This window comes from Bufo bufo, chromosome 3 (assembly GCF_905171765.1).
Source record: "Bufo bufo chromosome 3, aBufBuf1.1, whole genome shotgun sequence".
In the NCBI taxonomy this organism is placed as follows: Eukaryota; Metazoa; Chordata; class Amphibia; order Anura; family Bufonidae; genus Bufo; species Bufo bufo.
The window spans coordinates 28,944,414-28,959,606 of NC_053391.1; the positions used below are offsets into that span (position 1 = coordinate 28,944,414).

At 43.2% G+C, this 15,193-nt stretch overlaps 1 protein-coding gene across 4 annotated transcripts in view; it reads left to right on the plus strand.

The window, feature by feature from the left end:
* The window catches only part of LOC120994439 (nectin-3-like protein), a 130,765-nt gene that overhangs the window by 50,903 nt on the left and 64,669 nt on the right, over positions 1 to 15,193 (plus strand). For all 4 annotated transcript variants that reach the window (XM_040422997.1, XM_040422998.1, XM_040422996.1 and 1 more), the window contains exon 3: positions 6,556 to 6,867. In XM_040422997.1, coding sequence (XP_040278931.1) covers positions 6,556 to 6,867 — 312 coding nt within the window. The remainder of the gene's footprint in view (positions 1 to 6,555; positions 6,868 to 15,193) is intronic.

Here is a 15,193-nt window from a genome sequence, read left to right on the forward strand (position 1 = left end):
CCGCGAACTTGTGGTTCGTGAACATTTGTTCGCGTGATCGCGAATCGTCCCGGCCCATGTTGGTCCATCACTATATAATATTTATATATATATATATATATATATATTTACACACACTCACCTAAAGAATTATTAGGAACACCTGTTCTATTTCTCATTACTGCAATTATCTAGTCAACCAATCACAGGGCAGTTGCTTCAATGCATTTAGGGGTGTGGTCCTGGTCAAGACAATCTCCTGAACTCCAAACTGAATGTCAGAATGGGAAAGAAAGGTGATTTAAGCAATTTTGAGCGTGGCATGGTTGTTGGTGCCAGACGGGCCGGTCTGAGTATTTCACAATCTGCTCAGTTACTGGGATTTTCACGCACAACCATTTCTAGGGTTTACAAAGAATGGTGTGAAAAGGGAAAAACATCCAGTATGCGGCAGTCCTGTGGGAAAAAATGCCTTGTGGATGCTAGAGGTCAGAGGAGAATGGGCCGACTGATTCAAGCTGATAGAAGAGCAACGTTGACTGAAATAACCACTCGTTACAACCGAGGTATGCAGCAAAGCATTCGTGAAGCCACAACACGCACAACCTTGAGGCGGATGGGCTACAACAGCAGAAGACCCCACCGGGTACCACTCATCTCCACTACAAATAGGAAAAAGAGGCTACAATTTGCACAAGCTCACCAAAATTGGACGGTTGAAGACTGGAAAAATGTTGCCTGGTCTGATGAGTCTCGATTTCTGTTGAGACATTCAAATGGTAGAGCCCGAATTTGGCGTAAACAGAATGAGAACATGTATCCATCCTCTGATGGCTACTTCCAGCAGGATAATGCACCATGTCACAAAGCTCAAATCATTTCAAATTGGTTTCTTGAACATGACAATGAGTTCACTGTACTAAAATGGCCCCACAGTCACCAGATCTCAACCCAATAGAGCATCTTTGGGATGTGGTGGAATGGGAGCTTCGTGCCCTGGATGTGCATCCCTCAAATCTCCATCAACTGCAAGATGCTATCCTATCAATATGGGCCGACATTTCTAAAGAATGCTATCAGCACCTTGTGGAATCAATGCCACGTAGAATTAAGGTAGTTCTGAAGGCAAAAGGGGGTCCAACACCGTTTTAGTATGGTGTTCCTAATAATTCTTTAGGTGAGTGTGTATATATATATATATATATATATATATATATATATTTATATATATATTTACTGTATGTACTGTATCACTTTTAATCGTTTTTAATTTTGGTTTTCTGGTTGTGAATATGAAAAAATATATAAACTATTTTTATGTGGCATACAACGAAGGGGATAAATGGCATGATTGTGTAGTAGGGGTAGTCATGGACGCAGCGATACCAAATATGTGGAGGGGAATTTATTTTAGAATTTTTTTTGACTGAGACAAAGTTGCAAAAAAAAACAACACAATTCCGCCACAGTTTTAGGGATTTTGTTTTTAGAACGTTTCCTGTGCAGTAAAACTGACCTGTTACTTTCATTCTCCAGATTACAACAATACCATACATGTATAGTTTTTCTTGTGTTTTAATACAAAAAATATATAAAACTTGGTAAAAAAAAAATTATTTGCCTCGCCATATTCTGACCCTCAGAACTTTTATTTTTATGTGTACAAAGCTGTGTGATGGCTCATTTTTGCAGAGAGATCTGTACTTTCCATTGGTACCATTTTGGTATGTATGACTTTTTGATCACTTTTTATTCCATTTTTGGTGAATCACCATTTTGACTTTTTTTTTTTCTGTTTCGCTATTTGCCATACGAGATAAATATTTTTATATTTTAATAGTATAGACGTTTTCGCATGTTGTGATGTCCATGATTATTTTTTTTTTATTATTGTTTATGTACTTTTATTAAAATTTTGGGGAAAGTGGGGTGACTTGATTACATATAATTTATTTTTTGATATTTTTAAAACAATAGACAAGACCTCTCTTTGTCTATGATACAGACAAGAATAGGACATGTTCTATTTTTTTTTTTTTGCCGGGCCGCGGAACGGATGTGCGGATGCATATAGCACATGGAGTGCTGTCCACATCTTTTCCGGCCCCATTGAAGTGAATGGGTCCGCATCCAACCCGCAAAAAATGCTGCTCAGATTCGGACCCAATACACGGTCATGTGCATGAGGCCTTATACTATGTTCCTTTGGAGCCCTGCCACAGACAGCCTCTCCATAGGAACCAATGTGCGGCGTCAGCCTTGTGTCACTCAGGAGGACAGAGGGCTGCCGCACTCACCATCCGGCTCCCCCGACCCTCACTAGGGTGAGCTGCTGCACGACCGAGAGCGCATGCTCCCAGTTTTTAACCTCCAAGATGCCATTGTTAAATGTGTGTGACTGACATTATTTCTCGATCGCATACATTAGTCCTGGGTGGTTAGGCAGTCACCAATAGGGTGCCATTTTAAAATACCCAACCGCCGAAGTAAGCTTATGTGAGGCAGTCAGGAAGGGATTAATAAAACTATTCTTAACTTTTTTTGTAACCATTTACTAGTCCCACAAGGGGACTTTAAGGGCTCATGCACATGACAGTGAGCGGTCCGCAATGCATGGGCACCGTCCATGCGGCCTCTGCATGCGGATGTGGACCCGTTCACTTGAATCGGTCCGTCATCCCCCAAAATTGGTCCGCATGGCAAAAAAATAGAGCATGTTCTGTTCTTTTATGGTGCTGAGGCACTTACGGAAATGGGATGGAAGAGCTCCGTAGTGCCTCCGCTCCACACCACTCCATATCTTGCGGATTGCGGACTCATTCAAGTGATACGGAGTGCACACGGCCGCTGTCCTATATTGCGCATGCGCTGTTTGTGGTCTGCAATACGGGCACAGGCTGCGCACACACACACAGCCCTAACAGGCGATTTTTTGATTGCTTCTATAAGGCCAAACTCACACCAGTGAGTTCAGTGTAAGGAACTTGGTGCATGCGGCGGTGTAATCCAGTAGACTCCAGGTCTCACAGGGACATATCATTATAATGCTGTGCTATCCTGTCAGAGGAGCGGATGTCACACAGGTTTATCACATTGTGAGAATAAACAAACCTTGCCACCCATGGTTTCTGACACTTCTCACAGCAACCAATCAGATTCCAGCTTTCATTTGTCAAAGGAGCTGTGGAAAATGAAAGGTGGAATCTGATTGGTTGCTATGGGCAACTAGGCCAGTTCTACTTTATACCAGTTTCCTGTGTGTCTTACCACTGGCATTTGCTTCACAGGTTTTTTCCCATATTGAGGAGGTGATGTTAAAACGCCTGAAAAAAAAGAGAGTATTTAAAAATAACAAAAATGCCACAGAGGGAACAAAATCGCCAAGAGGAGAAAAACACTTGTTTGTCCAGTATTTTCTTGTAAACCTTCAGCTAAGGCTACTTTCCCACTTGCGGCAGTGTGATCCGGCGGGCAGTTCCGTCGTCGGAACTGCCCGCCGGATCCGCCGATTTGGATGTGACTGAAAGCATTTGTGAGACGGATCCGAATGCGGATCCGTCTCACAAATGCATTGCAAGAACGGATCCGTCTCTCCGCTTGTCATGCGGACCGACGGATCCGTCTTGTATTTTTTTTCACATTTTTACCGGTCTGCGCATGCGCAGGCTCGAAAGGACGGATCCGGCACTAATACATCCCTATGGGGAAAAATGCCGGATCCAGCATTCCGCCAAGTCTTCAGTTTTTTTTGCCGGAGATAAAACCGTAGCATGCTGCGGTTTTATCTTTTGCCTGATCAGTCAAAACGACTGAACTGAAGACGTCCTGATGCATCCTGAACGGATTGCTCTCCATTCAGAATGCATGGGGATATGCCTGATCAGTTCTTTTCTGGTATAGAGCCCCTGTGACGGAACTCTACGGCGGAAAAGAAAAACACTAGTGTGAAAGTACCGTAACATCCAAAGGTGGTGTTTTTACAGCAAAAAAAGGACCAAAAAAAGTCAAGTGAAAAAAAATACACCTTCCAAGCAGCACAGGATAGGACATGACGTATAGTGCATCACGCAGATCTCGCAAATGGACATGGTCGTGTGAATGCACCCTAAGGCCCCTTGCAGACGAGCGTTTCCAGATTAGGTCCGGATGCGTTGCGGATGCGTTCAGTGAAAACTGCGCGATTTCGCACACAAGTTTGTTCAGTTTTTTTTCGCGCGGGTGCAATGCAATTTAATCTTTTTTGCACGCCCGTGATGAAAAACTGAATGTTTACAAACAACTTCTCTTAGCAACCATCCATGAAAAACGCATCGCATCCGCACTTGCTTCCGGATGCAATGCGTTTTTCACACAGCTCCATTCACTTCTATGGGGCCAGCGTGGCGTGAAAATCTCAGAATATAGAACATGCTGCGATTTTCACGCAACGCAAAAGTGATGCGTGAAAAAAATTGCTCATGTACACGAGCGTGACGGATTAGGTCCGGACGCGTTCAGTGAAACTCGCACCATTTTGCAAGCGAGTTCAGTCAGTTTTGTCTGTGATTGAGTTCAGTTGTTCAGTTTTTTCCGCGCGGGGGCAATGCGTTTTGATGCGTTTTTCACGCGCGTGATAAAAAACGGAAGGTTTACAAACAACATCTCTTGCTTGCGGATGCAATGCATTTTCATTGAAGCCCCATTCACTTCTATGGAGCCAGGGCTGTGTGAAAAACGCAGAATATAGAACATGCTGCATTTTTCACGCAACGCAGAACTGATGCGTGAAAAAGAACGCTCATGTGCACAGACCTATTGAAACGAATGGTTCAGGATTCATTGCGGGTGCTATGCGTTCACGTCACGCATTGCACCCACGCGGAAAACTCGCTCGTGTAAAAGGGGCATTAGGCCTGGGCTACACGGCGACTTTTTGTAGAGCGACTGATTTTAACTATTGAATGACAGCTGCAGTCCAGGAGATTTCATTCATTTTGGACCGCAGCTGTCAGTCGCACTACAAAAAGTCTCAGTGTAGTGATTTTGTAATGACAGTCTATGGCGGCCAACATGCTGTCGTTTTTGTCCCCCACCTCTCGGCATGTTTGCTGTGCTGCAGCCCGACCCATTATAGTTAATGGGGCCGGAGCGGACTTCCGGCGGCACGGTGGGCTAGTGTTAACACAGATCCGGCAGGCTTTTCAGACCTTGCTACCGCAATTGTGAAAGTAGCCTTATTCAAGCTGTTCAGAGATTGTTTTCTCTTGACAAACTGTACATCATGTTATTGGTAAATTTGAGTCAATATGTTTTACCTCTAAAAGTTACCAAAAATTGTTTTCTAAATTTGAATCTCTCTTCTTTTAAGACAGATAGTGATACCTCATAAAGTACTTATTAATTAACATTCACCACATGTCTATTTTATGTTGACATCCTTTTAATAATATAATTTTATATTTTTAGGATGTTCGAAGGTTTAAAATTAAGGGGCTTACATAGTAGAAACCACCCATAAATTACCCCATTTTAGAAACTACTACTACTAGCCTTTAAGCTTTGGGACTGTAACTTTCAGCAATTACATCCTATATTATACTCCAGAGCTGCACTTATTATTCTGCTGGTGCAGTCACTGTGTACATACATTATATTACTTATCCTGTACTGATCCTGAGTTACATCCTGTATTATACTCCAGAGCTGCACTCACTATTCTGCTGGTGGAGTCACTGTGTACATACATTACATTACTTATCCTGTACTGATCCTGAGTTACATCCTGTATTATACTCCGGAGCTGCACTCACTATTCTGCTAGTAGAGTCAGTGTACATACATACATTACTTAGGCTACATTCACACGTCCGTGGTGTGTTGCGGACCCGCAAATTGCGGGTCCGCAACACACCAACCCGATACCCCCATTGAAATGCCTATTCTTGTCCGCAAGCTGCGGACAAGAATAGGACATGCTCCATCTTTTTGCGGAGCTGCGGACCCAAAATCGGGGCCGCGCTCTGCAATTGCGGCTGCAGACAGCACACTGTGTGCTGTCCGCATCCATTCCGTCCCCATAGAGAATGAATGGGTCTGCACCCATTCCGCAAATTTGCAGAAAGGATGCAGACCCATTTTGCGGACGTGTGAATGGAGCCTTATCCTGTACTGATCCTGAGTTACATCCTGTATTATACTCCAGAGCTGCACTCACTATTCTGCTGGTGCAGTCACTGTGTACATACATTACTTATCCTGTACTTATCCTGAGTTACATCCTGTATTATACTCCAGAGCTGCACTCACTATTCTGCTGGTGCAGTCACTGTGTACATACATTACTTATCCTGTACTGATCCTGAGTTACATCCTGTATTATACTCCAGAGCTGCACTCACTATTCTGCTAGTAGAGTCACAGTGTACATACATTACATTACTTATCCTGTGTTACATCCTGTATTATACTCCAGAGCTGCACTCACTATTCTGCTGTTGCATTTAGCTCCAACATGAAATCCTATAATGCTAGGGGACAGGCAGTTGCATAGATTAATCCTATAGACTAACAGAAAGATGTATTGTCCTTTATTTGCAGTTCTGCCTACAGTCAGGCAAGAGCTGAAGCAAGACGTCAGAACTCCCTGCATCAATATGGTGACTGAGTGTTTGGTGTCCTCAGCAAAACCGGCTGCAGAGATCCAGTGGATCACTCATGGGATAAATTATACATCAGAAGAGAACGTAACTATACATACCAATAAAACCATGAGTAAGAGGAGCCAGCTGTATATGATGACAACCCCAGACTTGTACGACCATGAAGTGCTCTGCTTGGTCTCTCAGCCGAACATCCCTTTCGAATACCAGGGAAATATCACAGTCAAAGTCACCTTGACCAACATTCAATGTAAGTGTCAGCTCTTTTCTATGATTATTTTGGTGGAGTTTCACATATGTCCATTGATAGAGACGTGACTTTATTTTTTGTAAGTTTTGCTGTCTTTTAATACCTTTTGATTAAATCAATGCACAACCTACCGGCGAAGTAGTAAGAAAACCAATATCCTCTCACCAACCCATGAGAGGGAACCAACATGGTTTGCTTTAAGGGTGTAGAGCTGGAGATCAGTAAACCTTATCCTTAGCGCTGAAATCGCCCCCATAAGGGCAGCCCTTCAATGTAGCCCTAGTGTTAGACACAGAGCTCACAGCCTGGGAGGTTTTTTCTACCAGGCTGTGAGCTCTGCGATGCGATTGGCCAGCGCCACAGCCTAGGAGAAGGAGATGCCCAGCAGAACAAGGGCAGACACCGCCTACTATAACCAAGTCCCCGAACATACCGGAGGGCATAACGGGAGAACGGAGCGGCGCCCAGGGGTAATAGTAAGTGCAGTGAGATCCCTGGGCGCCGCTGTATATGTCATGATACTTAGTTCACAATGTTTGGACCGATGAAAGGTCCTCTTTAAAGGCTATGCACACCTTCAGAGGATTTTTTTTTAATGATTGCATGTTACTCATTTTTGCCTAAAAATCTTTTTTTTTCAATTGGTCTTTATTAAAAATATTGAGCCGTTCTGTCACAAACTGTTTTTCTAGCTGTGTGACTGGTACTTTCACTTTCACGTTTGTGCCGTTCATGTAATAAACCTTATCTCTAAACTACTGAGAGGCCATAAACACTTATTTAAGCCACATTCTTATCAGTAAAATAAGAGCTGAGTCATAATGTTTATAATGTCAGAGAGCAGAGATAAGGAGTCTGTCTGCTCCCCAGATAATGGGAAAAAAATGAAAATCCACAGGGAGCTACTACAGCATCTCAGCTTTGTACAGAAAAAAGGACGCCATATTTGTAACAAAGAGCAATTTAAAAAAAAAATGTTTTGGCTCAAAACGACTACAATGCAATAACTTCAAAATACCCCCAGAGCATAACCTTTAATGTGGTTCTTCATGAGTCGAAATTCATGGCTGCTTTCTTCCAAAACCAGTGCCAAACACAAAATTTACAATTTTAGGCTCCATATTCACAAGAAAATTGTAAATGAAAACATAACATGCTCGATTCGACTAAATTTTAAGCATTAATTTAGAGCAGTGTTACCCATTGGCCATTCTTGGGTGAGAGCCTAACGCTTGCCATTCACATTGGATGAAAGCGGTCTTCCAGGACTAATCTCAGATTTGGTCATTAGTATCTACTAGGTGGGGTCCCGACTCCCAACAGCCCTGCTGTTTGGAGCGGCCTCCATTGAGCAGTGCGGCCAGTGACGTCACATTCATCAGTCACATGGCCTATCTGCAGCTCGGTCCCATTCAAGTGAATGAGCCTGAGCTGCAATATCAAGCACAACCACTATACAGTGTACGGCGCTGTGCTTGGTTAGCTGTCAGGAGGCTCAACGCAGGACTCTTCAAACGGCTGATCGGCAGGGCTGCCGGGAGTTGATTAGATATTGATGACCATAGGATCGCCCATCAATACTTAACACTGGAAAACCCCTTTAAGATAGTTCACCATGTGGGTAATTAATCATAAACCAGGTCGTTCTCACACATTACAACCCCCCTTCCCCAACCCCAACTGGCAGATCAATTATATCATAATTTAGCCAACGACCAACTGAAAAAATCCAACATGACGATCACTCTCAAATGTTTATTGGCAGATTAACTATTTTAATCAAGATAAAGGACGGCTCTGCCTCCTGATTTGGGACGGTCAGGTGCACCTATCTGATGTCGCACTCCAAGCACCGTATATTATTCACCATATATTATACAACAGCGGCTATTTATATGTATTAGATATTTAGATTGATTTTAGTGTTAGCAGGCCTATTTTAGATATTGCATTTATTATTTTATGAAATTGATATTATATGCAATTGACGCTATTTTGATTAAACACATTACCCGGTGGTTCCGGATATTACAGTGCCCATCTTTACTTTTACAGATTAACTATTTTGACAACTATTTTAATGAATTGAGGTCACATAACAGGAAGTTCGCACAATACTTTACTACAATACTTAGAATAAGAAGAGAGTAGTATTAAAATGTATGATCAGAGAGACCACATCTAAAGCTCAGCATGTCATGAATAAACTAAACTGAGGGTGGGTAAGAGAGTTTACTACTAACAAATGAAGAATCGGAATTCACCTTCTTCTTCTCATTTTTAAATTTAACGTTTCCCCCAAACCAATTTTTCCATCAGTCTGGTTCCAAGAATGGTCCTTCTTACATAACTCCGCATCTACCCACTATCCCTTACGTGAATTTACATCAGAAAAAAAAAACATTAGCCAATGCCTGATTTACATTTCCTATAATGGTGAGACATTGCCAGGAAACAAGGACAAAGAAAACTAAAAATGTCACCATGGAGAAGGCAGAAACCTACATATACCTCTCATAACCAAAAGTCAAGACATTCTCAACTTCATTATTCTGACTTCACAAAAACAAAATCCATTAAATGAGCATCATCAGGCAAAAAAAAACCAGTATAATACTCCTAAATTATAAGATGTCCAACCACGGGCGTAGCTATAGGGGTCTCAGCGCTCTCAATTGAGACTGGGGCCCCCCCTTTCCAGTGGCACACCGCCAATTATGTATCGCCATCCTCATGACAGTGATACAGTTAGGTATTGCAGCGGGGCAAGGGAGCAATGTCTCCCTGCCTCACCTATCCTTCTCACAGGGTTCAGGCCTAGTGCCTGTAGCCTATTGGAGCCCGGCACAAGCTGCTTAATGACGTAATCATCATCGCGCCACCTGAGCCAGGCAGAGTACAGCCGGAAGAGACCTGCACTGCATGGAGGTAAGTATTTAACTTTGTTTTTTTTATTTGACACCATGCTGTTGAGCTACCATGGGGGAGGGGAAAGCACTTTGGGGGCATCTACTGGGGGGACTAAAAAGGAGCATTTCTTACTGGCAGACATAAAGGGTAATGTTCTTGTGCTGGCACACATTATGGGGAGCGTTATGTGCACATTGGCTCTACTGGGGGCACTAAGAGGTATCATTTTTTGTTCTGGCACACAGAAGGGGGCATTTTTTGTATTGGCACACATTTTGGGGGAGTTTGTACTGGCACACATTTTAGGAGATTTTTTGCACTAACACATTATAAGAGGGTATTTTTGATATTTTGTGCTTGTGCACATTATAAGGTGGCATTTTTTGTACCAGCGCACAATATAAGGGGGTATTTTTTTGTATTGGCACACATTAGGGGGCATTTTTGTACTGGCACACATAGGTAGAATTATAACTAATGGAGGACTTTGGGGAACATGATAACTAGTATGGGCATTGTGGGGATAATATTACTTCTATGGCACAATGGGGGACATTATTGCTTTTAGGGGCACTGTTAACACTAAGTGCACTCTGGCAGATAATTATTTCTATTGGTGGAACTTTTGGGGGCACTATTACTGTGGAGGGCACCATAGCACAGTATCATCTTAGCACAATTATTTTTGAGGGGCATTATGTTTACATTATTAGTGTCAGGGGCACTATTTGCTGGATGGAGTTATTTTTTAGGGCACCATGTGTCAATCATTTTTGGAGGGGTTACTATCTGCGTGGAACTAATATTTTCAGGTGGACTGTTTCTGCAATATAGTGTTGGGGGGGCACAGTATTGGGGGTGGCAGGATGGGGTGTTCAGAAAATGGGAGGATGATAGACATGCAGGAAACTAAGATGTCTGTTTGTCAAACTCTGCAAAGACGATAGATAGCTAAAAAAAAAACATCATGGCGGTCTGGCCTGAAAAGAGAAGATGAGGAAAGAGAATCTCAACATCAGGAGACGTCACTGGATGTAAGAGGGATGTGGCTTGTATTACCCTGTATGTTTTGCCCCGCTGTTTGTAATTTTTATCCAGGTAACAGTAAGACTGGAGGGAAGGGGTTATGGTTGAGAATTTGGCATGGGGGTTGCTGTTTACATTTTTGGCTTGGGCAAAAGAAGGAGCAGGGGTGCACCTAGCCTTTGCCACAAAGCGCCGAGGGAAGGGGGCCCAAGCTGAGCTCCTGTGCCAAGGCCCAAGAGCCTTTAGCTACATCCCTGTGTTAAACAACACATACTGTACCTAAAAAAGCCAATGTTAAGAAGCCTCCTGGGCATCTCAATTGCAGACAGATTTTAGCATACCTTTCTGGAGACAACCTCTGACCAAAATGATAGAGAAAAAAATAATGACAGAAATGAGTTGGATATGACAACTACCACAGGCCCTCTATCACCTTGTCTAATGACATATGTAGTGCCCTGGAGCAACGGTACTTTAGACTATGGAGATTTGTGGACAATTGCCCCTATTGCTACTATGTACAGCCATCAACTCACTACTTTATTGCACTTTGGGGTTAACTTGCACTGTGATTCATACTGTTGTATGTACTTATACTTTTTTATATTGTCTATCTAGTCTTTTGCAGTTGAGCAGATGCTGGCCAGAGTTCCAGTGGAAAAGTAGGTTAGCACCTAGCCCTACATATCTAAGATTTGCTACTTTATTTACCTGTTATCCTGCTCTGCCCCAGCAGTGACCAGTGATGACCATTCCCATAACCATCCTGATTGCGTCAGGGATGCCATAGAGTAGGGGAGAATGTAGTGGTCAGGAACAAGGGTACTTTGGACTATGGACATTTTTGTGGAAATGGTTAATGCACGGCCACACTAATACTGAGAGACTTTGTGATTTTCTATATATGCTAAGTTTTGGAGGGGAAAAAACAGGCAAACTGACCTTCCGTCTGGTTTAGCTCAGTTGTTAATATCAGAAAACTTGTTTATGTCTGGGCAAACTGCTTAGTCATTTCCATAGACTTGCACTGAAACTATGTCCAAGTCTATGACAGACAGAAATTGCAACTATGTTTCTGTTTAGGCTGGGTTCTCCACTCCATCCCTCCCACTGGAAGGCTGTAGTTCAGCTAGAAGCTGTATATAAGGAGAGCATTCAGAGCCTCTATTTGTCTGCAGATAGATACCAGAAGGGACTCTGCCAGACTGCATGAGTGACCAGAAGAAGATGCTGAGATGGGAATACTGAGCCACAGACCCCAGGTTACCAGCCCATTGACCAGGGCCCGGCTCGCAAGAGCTTACAATATATGAGGAATTGGGGGTGACACATAAGGTAGTTGATTGTGATAAGTAGGATTTGAGCCATTATTGAACTGACAGGAGTGGTTCCAGCTGATCTGCTTCGGGTTTGGGACTACTAGAGGATCGAGTTGGTGGGGGAGAGGTTTAGTCGGGGAAATAGTCAGTTTAGGTAGCTTGATAAGCCTGCCTGAAAAGATGTGTTTTTAAGGCACGTTTGAAGGTGGAGAAGTTGTGAATTGACCTAGTATTCCAGAGAGTAGGTGCAGCTCGAGAAAAGTCTTGAAGATGGGAGTGAGAGGTACGAATTATGGAGGAAAAGTCCTGAGGAAAAGCTGGAGAAGGCATTTATAGACAGTGCATGCATGTTAGCAGGGTATTCACAGTTTATGGCCAACAGAGACTTTGCTGCTTGTGGATAGATTAACAGTTAACGGCACCATTCACACTTATATAAGGGTTGGCCAACCATTTGTAGGATTTGCACCCTGCCATTGGACTACAATACTTTTTTCTGAGAGTTTTCATGCCTGCAATCATCTTGAAAAGGTCGCAGTGTTTAGAAGGAGCTCAGGAACTACTACTCCTATTACCAAAAATGTTGCAGTTTGCCCATATACAGCTTTTGGGAAGAGATTGCACTGTGACTTTCTTTGGAATTGTGGAACTCCCATTCTGCACTGGTAGAGAGAGACATTAATTTTCTACAACTGGCCTGGTAACTGGCTCCAGCACCCTACGCTGGCCACTGCTTCTATACACCTTGCCTTGTACCCATATAACATCCATAACACTAAGGGCTTCCCAACTACCATAAGCCAGGATCCCCACATCAGGTTGTGCCCTGAGGAAAGAAAGGGTGCACCCTCCTATCACTATCCTGGCCCGAGGGAGCATCAGTGTGAGGGTTGCCATTGTCAAAGTTTATTGAAACCAGAGCTACTACCACTCCCATCCTCAGCTCTGCTCTTCTGGGGCTTGCGGCATAAAATCTACAGTGGCTTCACGAACAAGACAAAAATCCTCTGTGTCTTACTAAACCAGTGGCTATACTGCTGTGTTGGAAGCCCTAAAGAAACTGTATTGTGCCTGCCAAAGTGTGTTTTGTGACGTTAACAGCTACACAGTGCTGCAGAGACTCACTCACCCCAGCTTGCTGTCAAGGCATAGAGTCACGCTGCTGCATGCACGTTAGACAAAAGGTTGATTATCTTGGATCCATATTACCCAAATGTAGCTCTGCCCATCCAAGTGTGGAAATCAGTGAGATTACCCCCTGCAAGGAGTGGGAAAACCAATAACCAGTCTAGAGACGAATGAAGATGCACCTTGCTGCTCTCATTATTTTTCTTCCAGAACCCGCCCTACCATGGATTCAGGTTCTGAAGAGTGGGGCAGGAGTCCAACCTGTGGTGAAGTGATGTCAGGATTGCATCAGCCAGTTTTAGCTGAGCCTGAGAGTGGGTCTTGGTCTGCCTGAGGTTCAGATCAGAAGCTAGTTCAGTTCCAGGAAAGATATCATTCCTGTTGAGAGAACAATCCTTGAAGAAAATCTGAAGAAGACATTCATAGACTGTCCAGGATCCCAAAGGCTGTGCGTGTTAGCAGGGTATTATCTGTTTATGGCTGATAGAAACTTGCTGCCTGTGGAAGGATTTAAGTCAACTGCACCTTTAAAACTTATAACGGGTTGGCTGACCATTTATAGGATTTGCACCCCACCGTGGGACTGAAATACCTATTTTTGAGAGTTTTCCATGGCTTCAATTATCTTGAAAAGGTGGCAAAATGTTTAGAAGGAGCTCAAGTTACTGACTCCAGCATCATACGCAGGCCACTGCTCCTACACTCCCTGCCTTGCACCCATACAAAATATTAACACCAAGGACACCAAATTACCATAAGGCAGGAGCCCCACATCAGGGTGTTCCCCGGAGGAAGAAAAGATGCGTCCTCCTATCACTACCTTGTCCCTAGGGAGCATTGGTGTGAGGATTGCCACTATGAACATTTATTGCAGCCAGAGTCACTTCCACTCCCATCCTCCTTTCCGCTCCTCTGGGGCTTTTGGCACTCTTCTTGATCCAAATACACGGAAAGGAATTTTGGTTAGATCAGCTTTATTCATTTTACATGCAGAGACCGGCAAACAAAAAATATTATGTGCAATTGCTGCATCATTTCTTACTTTCACAACCTATTAAACTGAACAGTAGAGGAAACCGAAGAAAAACAGTTCTCTCTGTTAGCCTTTAAGTGCCCCCTGCGAGGTGATTGATGGGTTCCTATGGGTTACCCTGGCAGCTGAGAACCCAACAAAATCTTCTAGATCTGACATAGGTTTGTGCCTATCGTGCCTAAAAGATTGCTTGTTTGTGATGCATCTTCAGGTACCTCTGCAACTGTAATGAGCTGCGTAATAAAAAAAAATATATATTATTATTTACACCGACAGATTTGCTGCCCCACTGAAAAAATAATACAAGTTTATTAATAAATAATGAGTAGTAGAGATGAGCGAATTTCTCAAAAATTCGATTTGTCCGGTTTGCCAAATTTTCAGAAAAGATTCGATACGAATTTATTCGTGGTTAATCACGTTAGAAAACAGCTATTTCCTGGCTGCAGAGAGCCTGTATAATGATGTAGAACACTGTGCCTTGCAGTAACACGCATAGGTAGTCTACTGTGGTAGTGAAACAATACTGTGAGTCAGTATGACACGCAGATGACACGCTCTTAGAATCACTGCACACTTCACTTATTTGGGCAGTTACGGGGCCAAAACTGACCAAATAACTCAAGTGTGAACTCAGCCTTACAGGTCAATGTTAGCGCCAGGTATAAAGAACCGTGCCCAAGATCCTACTGTAGTGTGAAAGAGCGCACTCCTTTTACTCCGTTGTCAGCTGATTCCACATAAATGTCTACAGAACCTGTCCTATTAAACATTTATACAAGTAGAGACCCCCCCCTGACAGAGTGGAGAGGTGTCAGCAGTAAGTTTGTGTTGACATCACTGATTATTTTGCCCTTCCTCTGATCCGTCAGAACAATAACTTCCCAAAAAACAGATCCTGTCTGTTGAG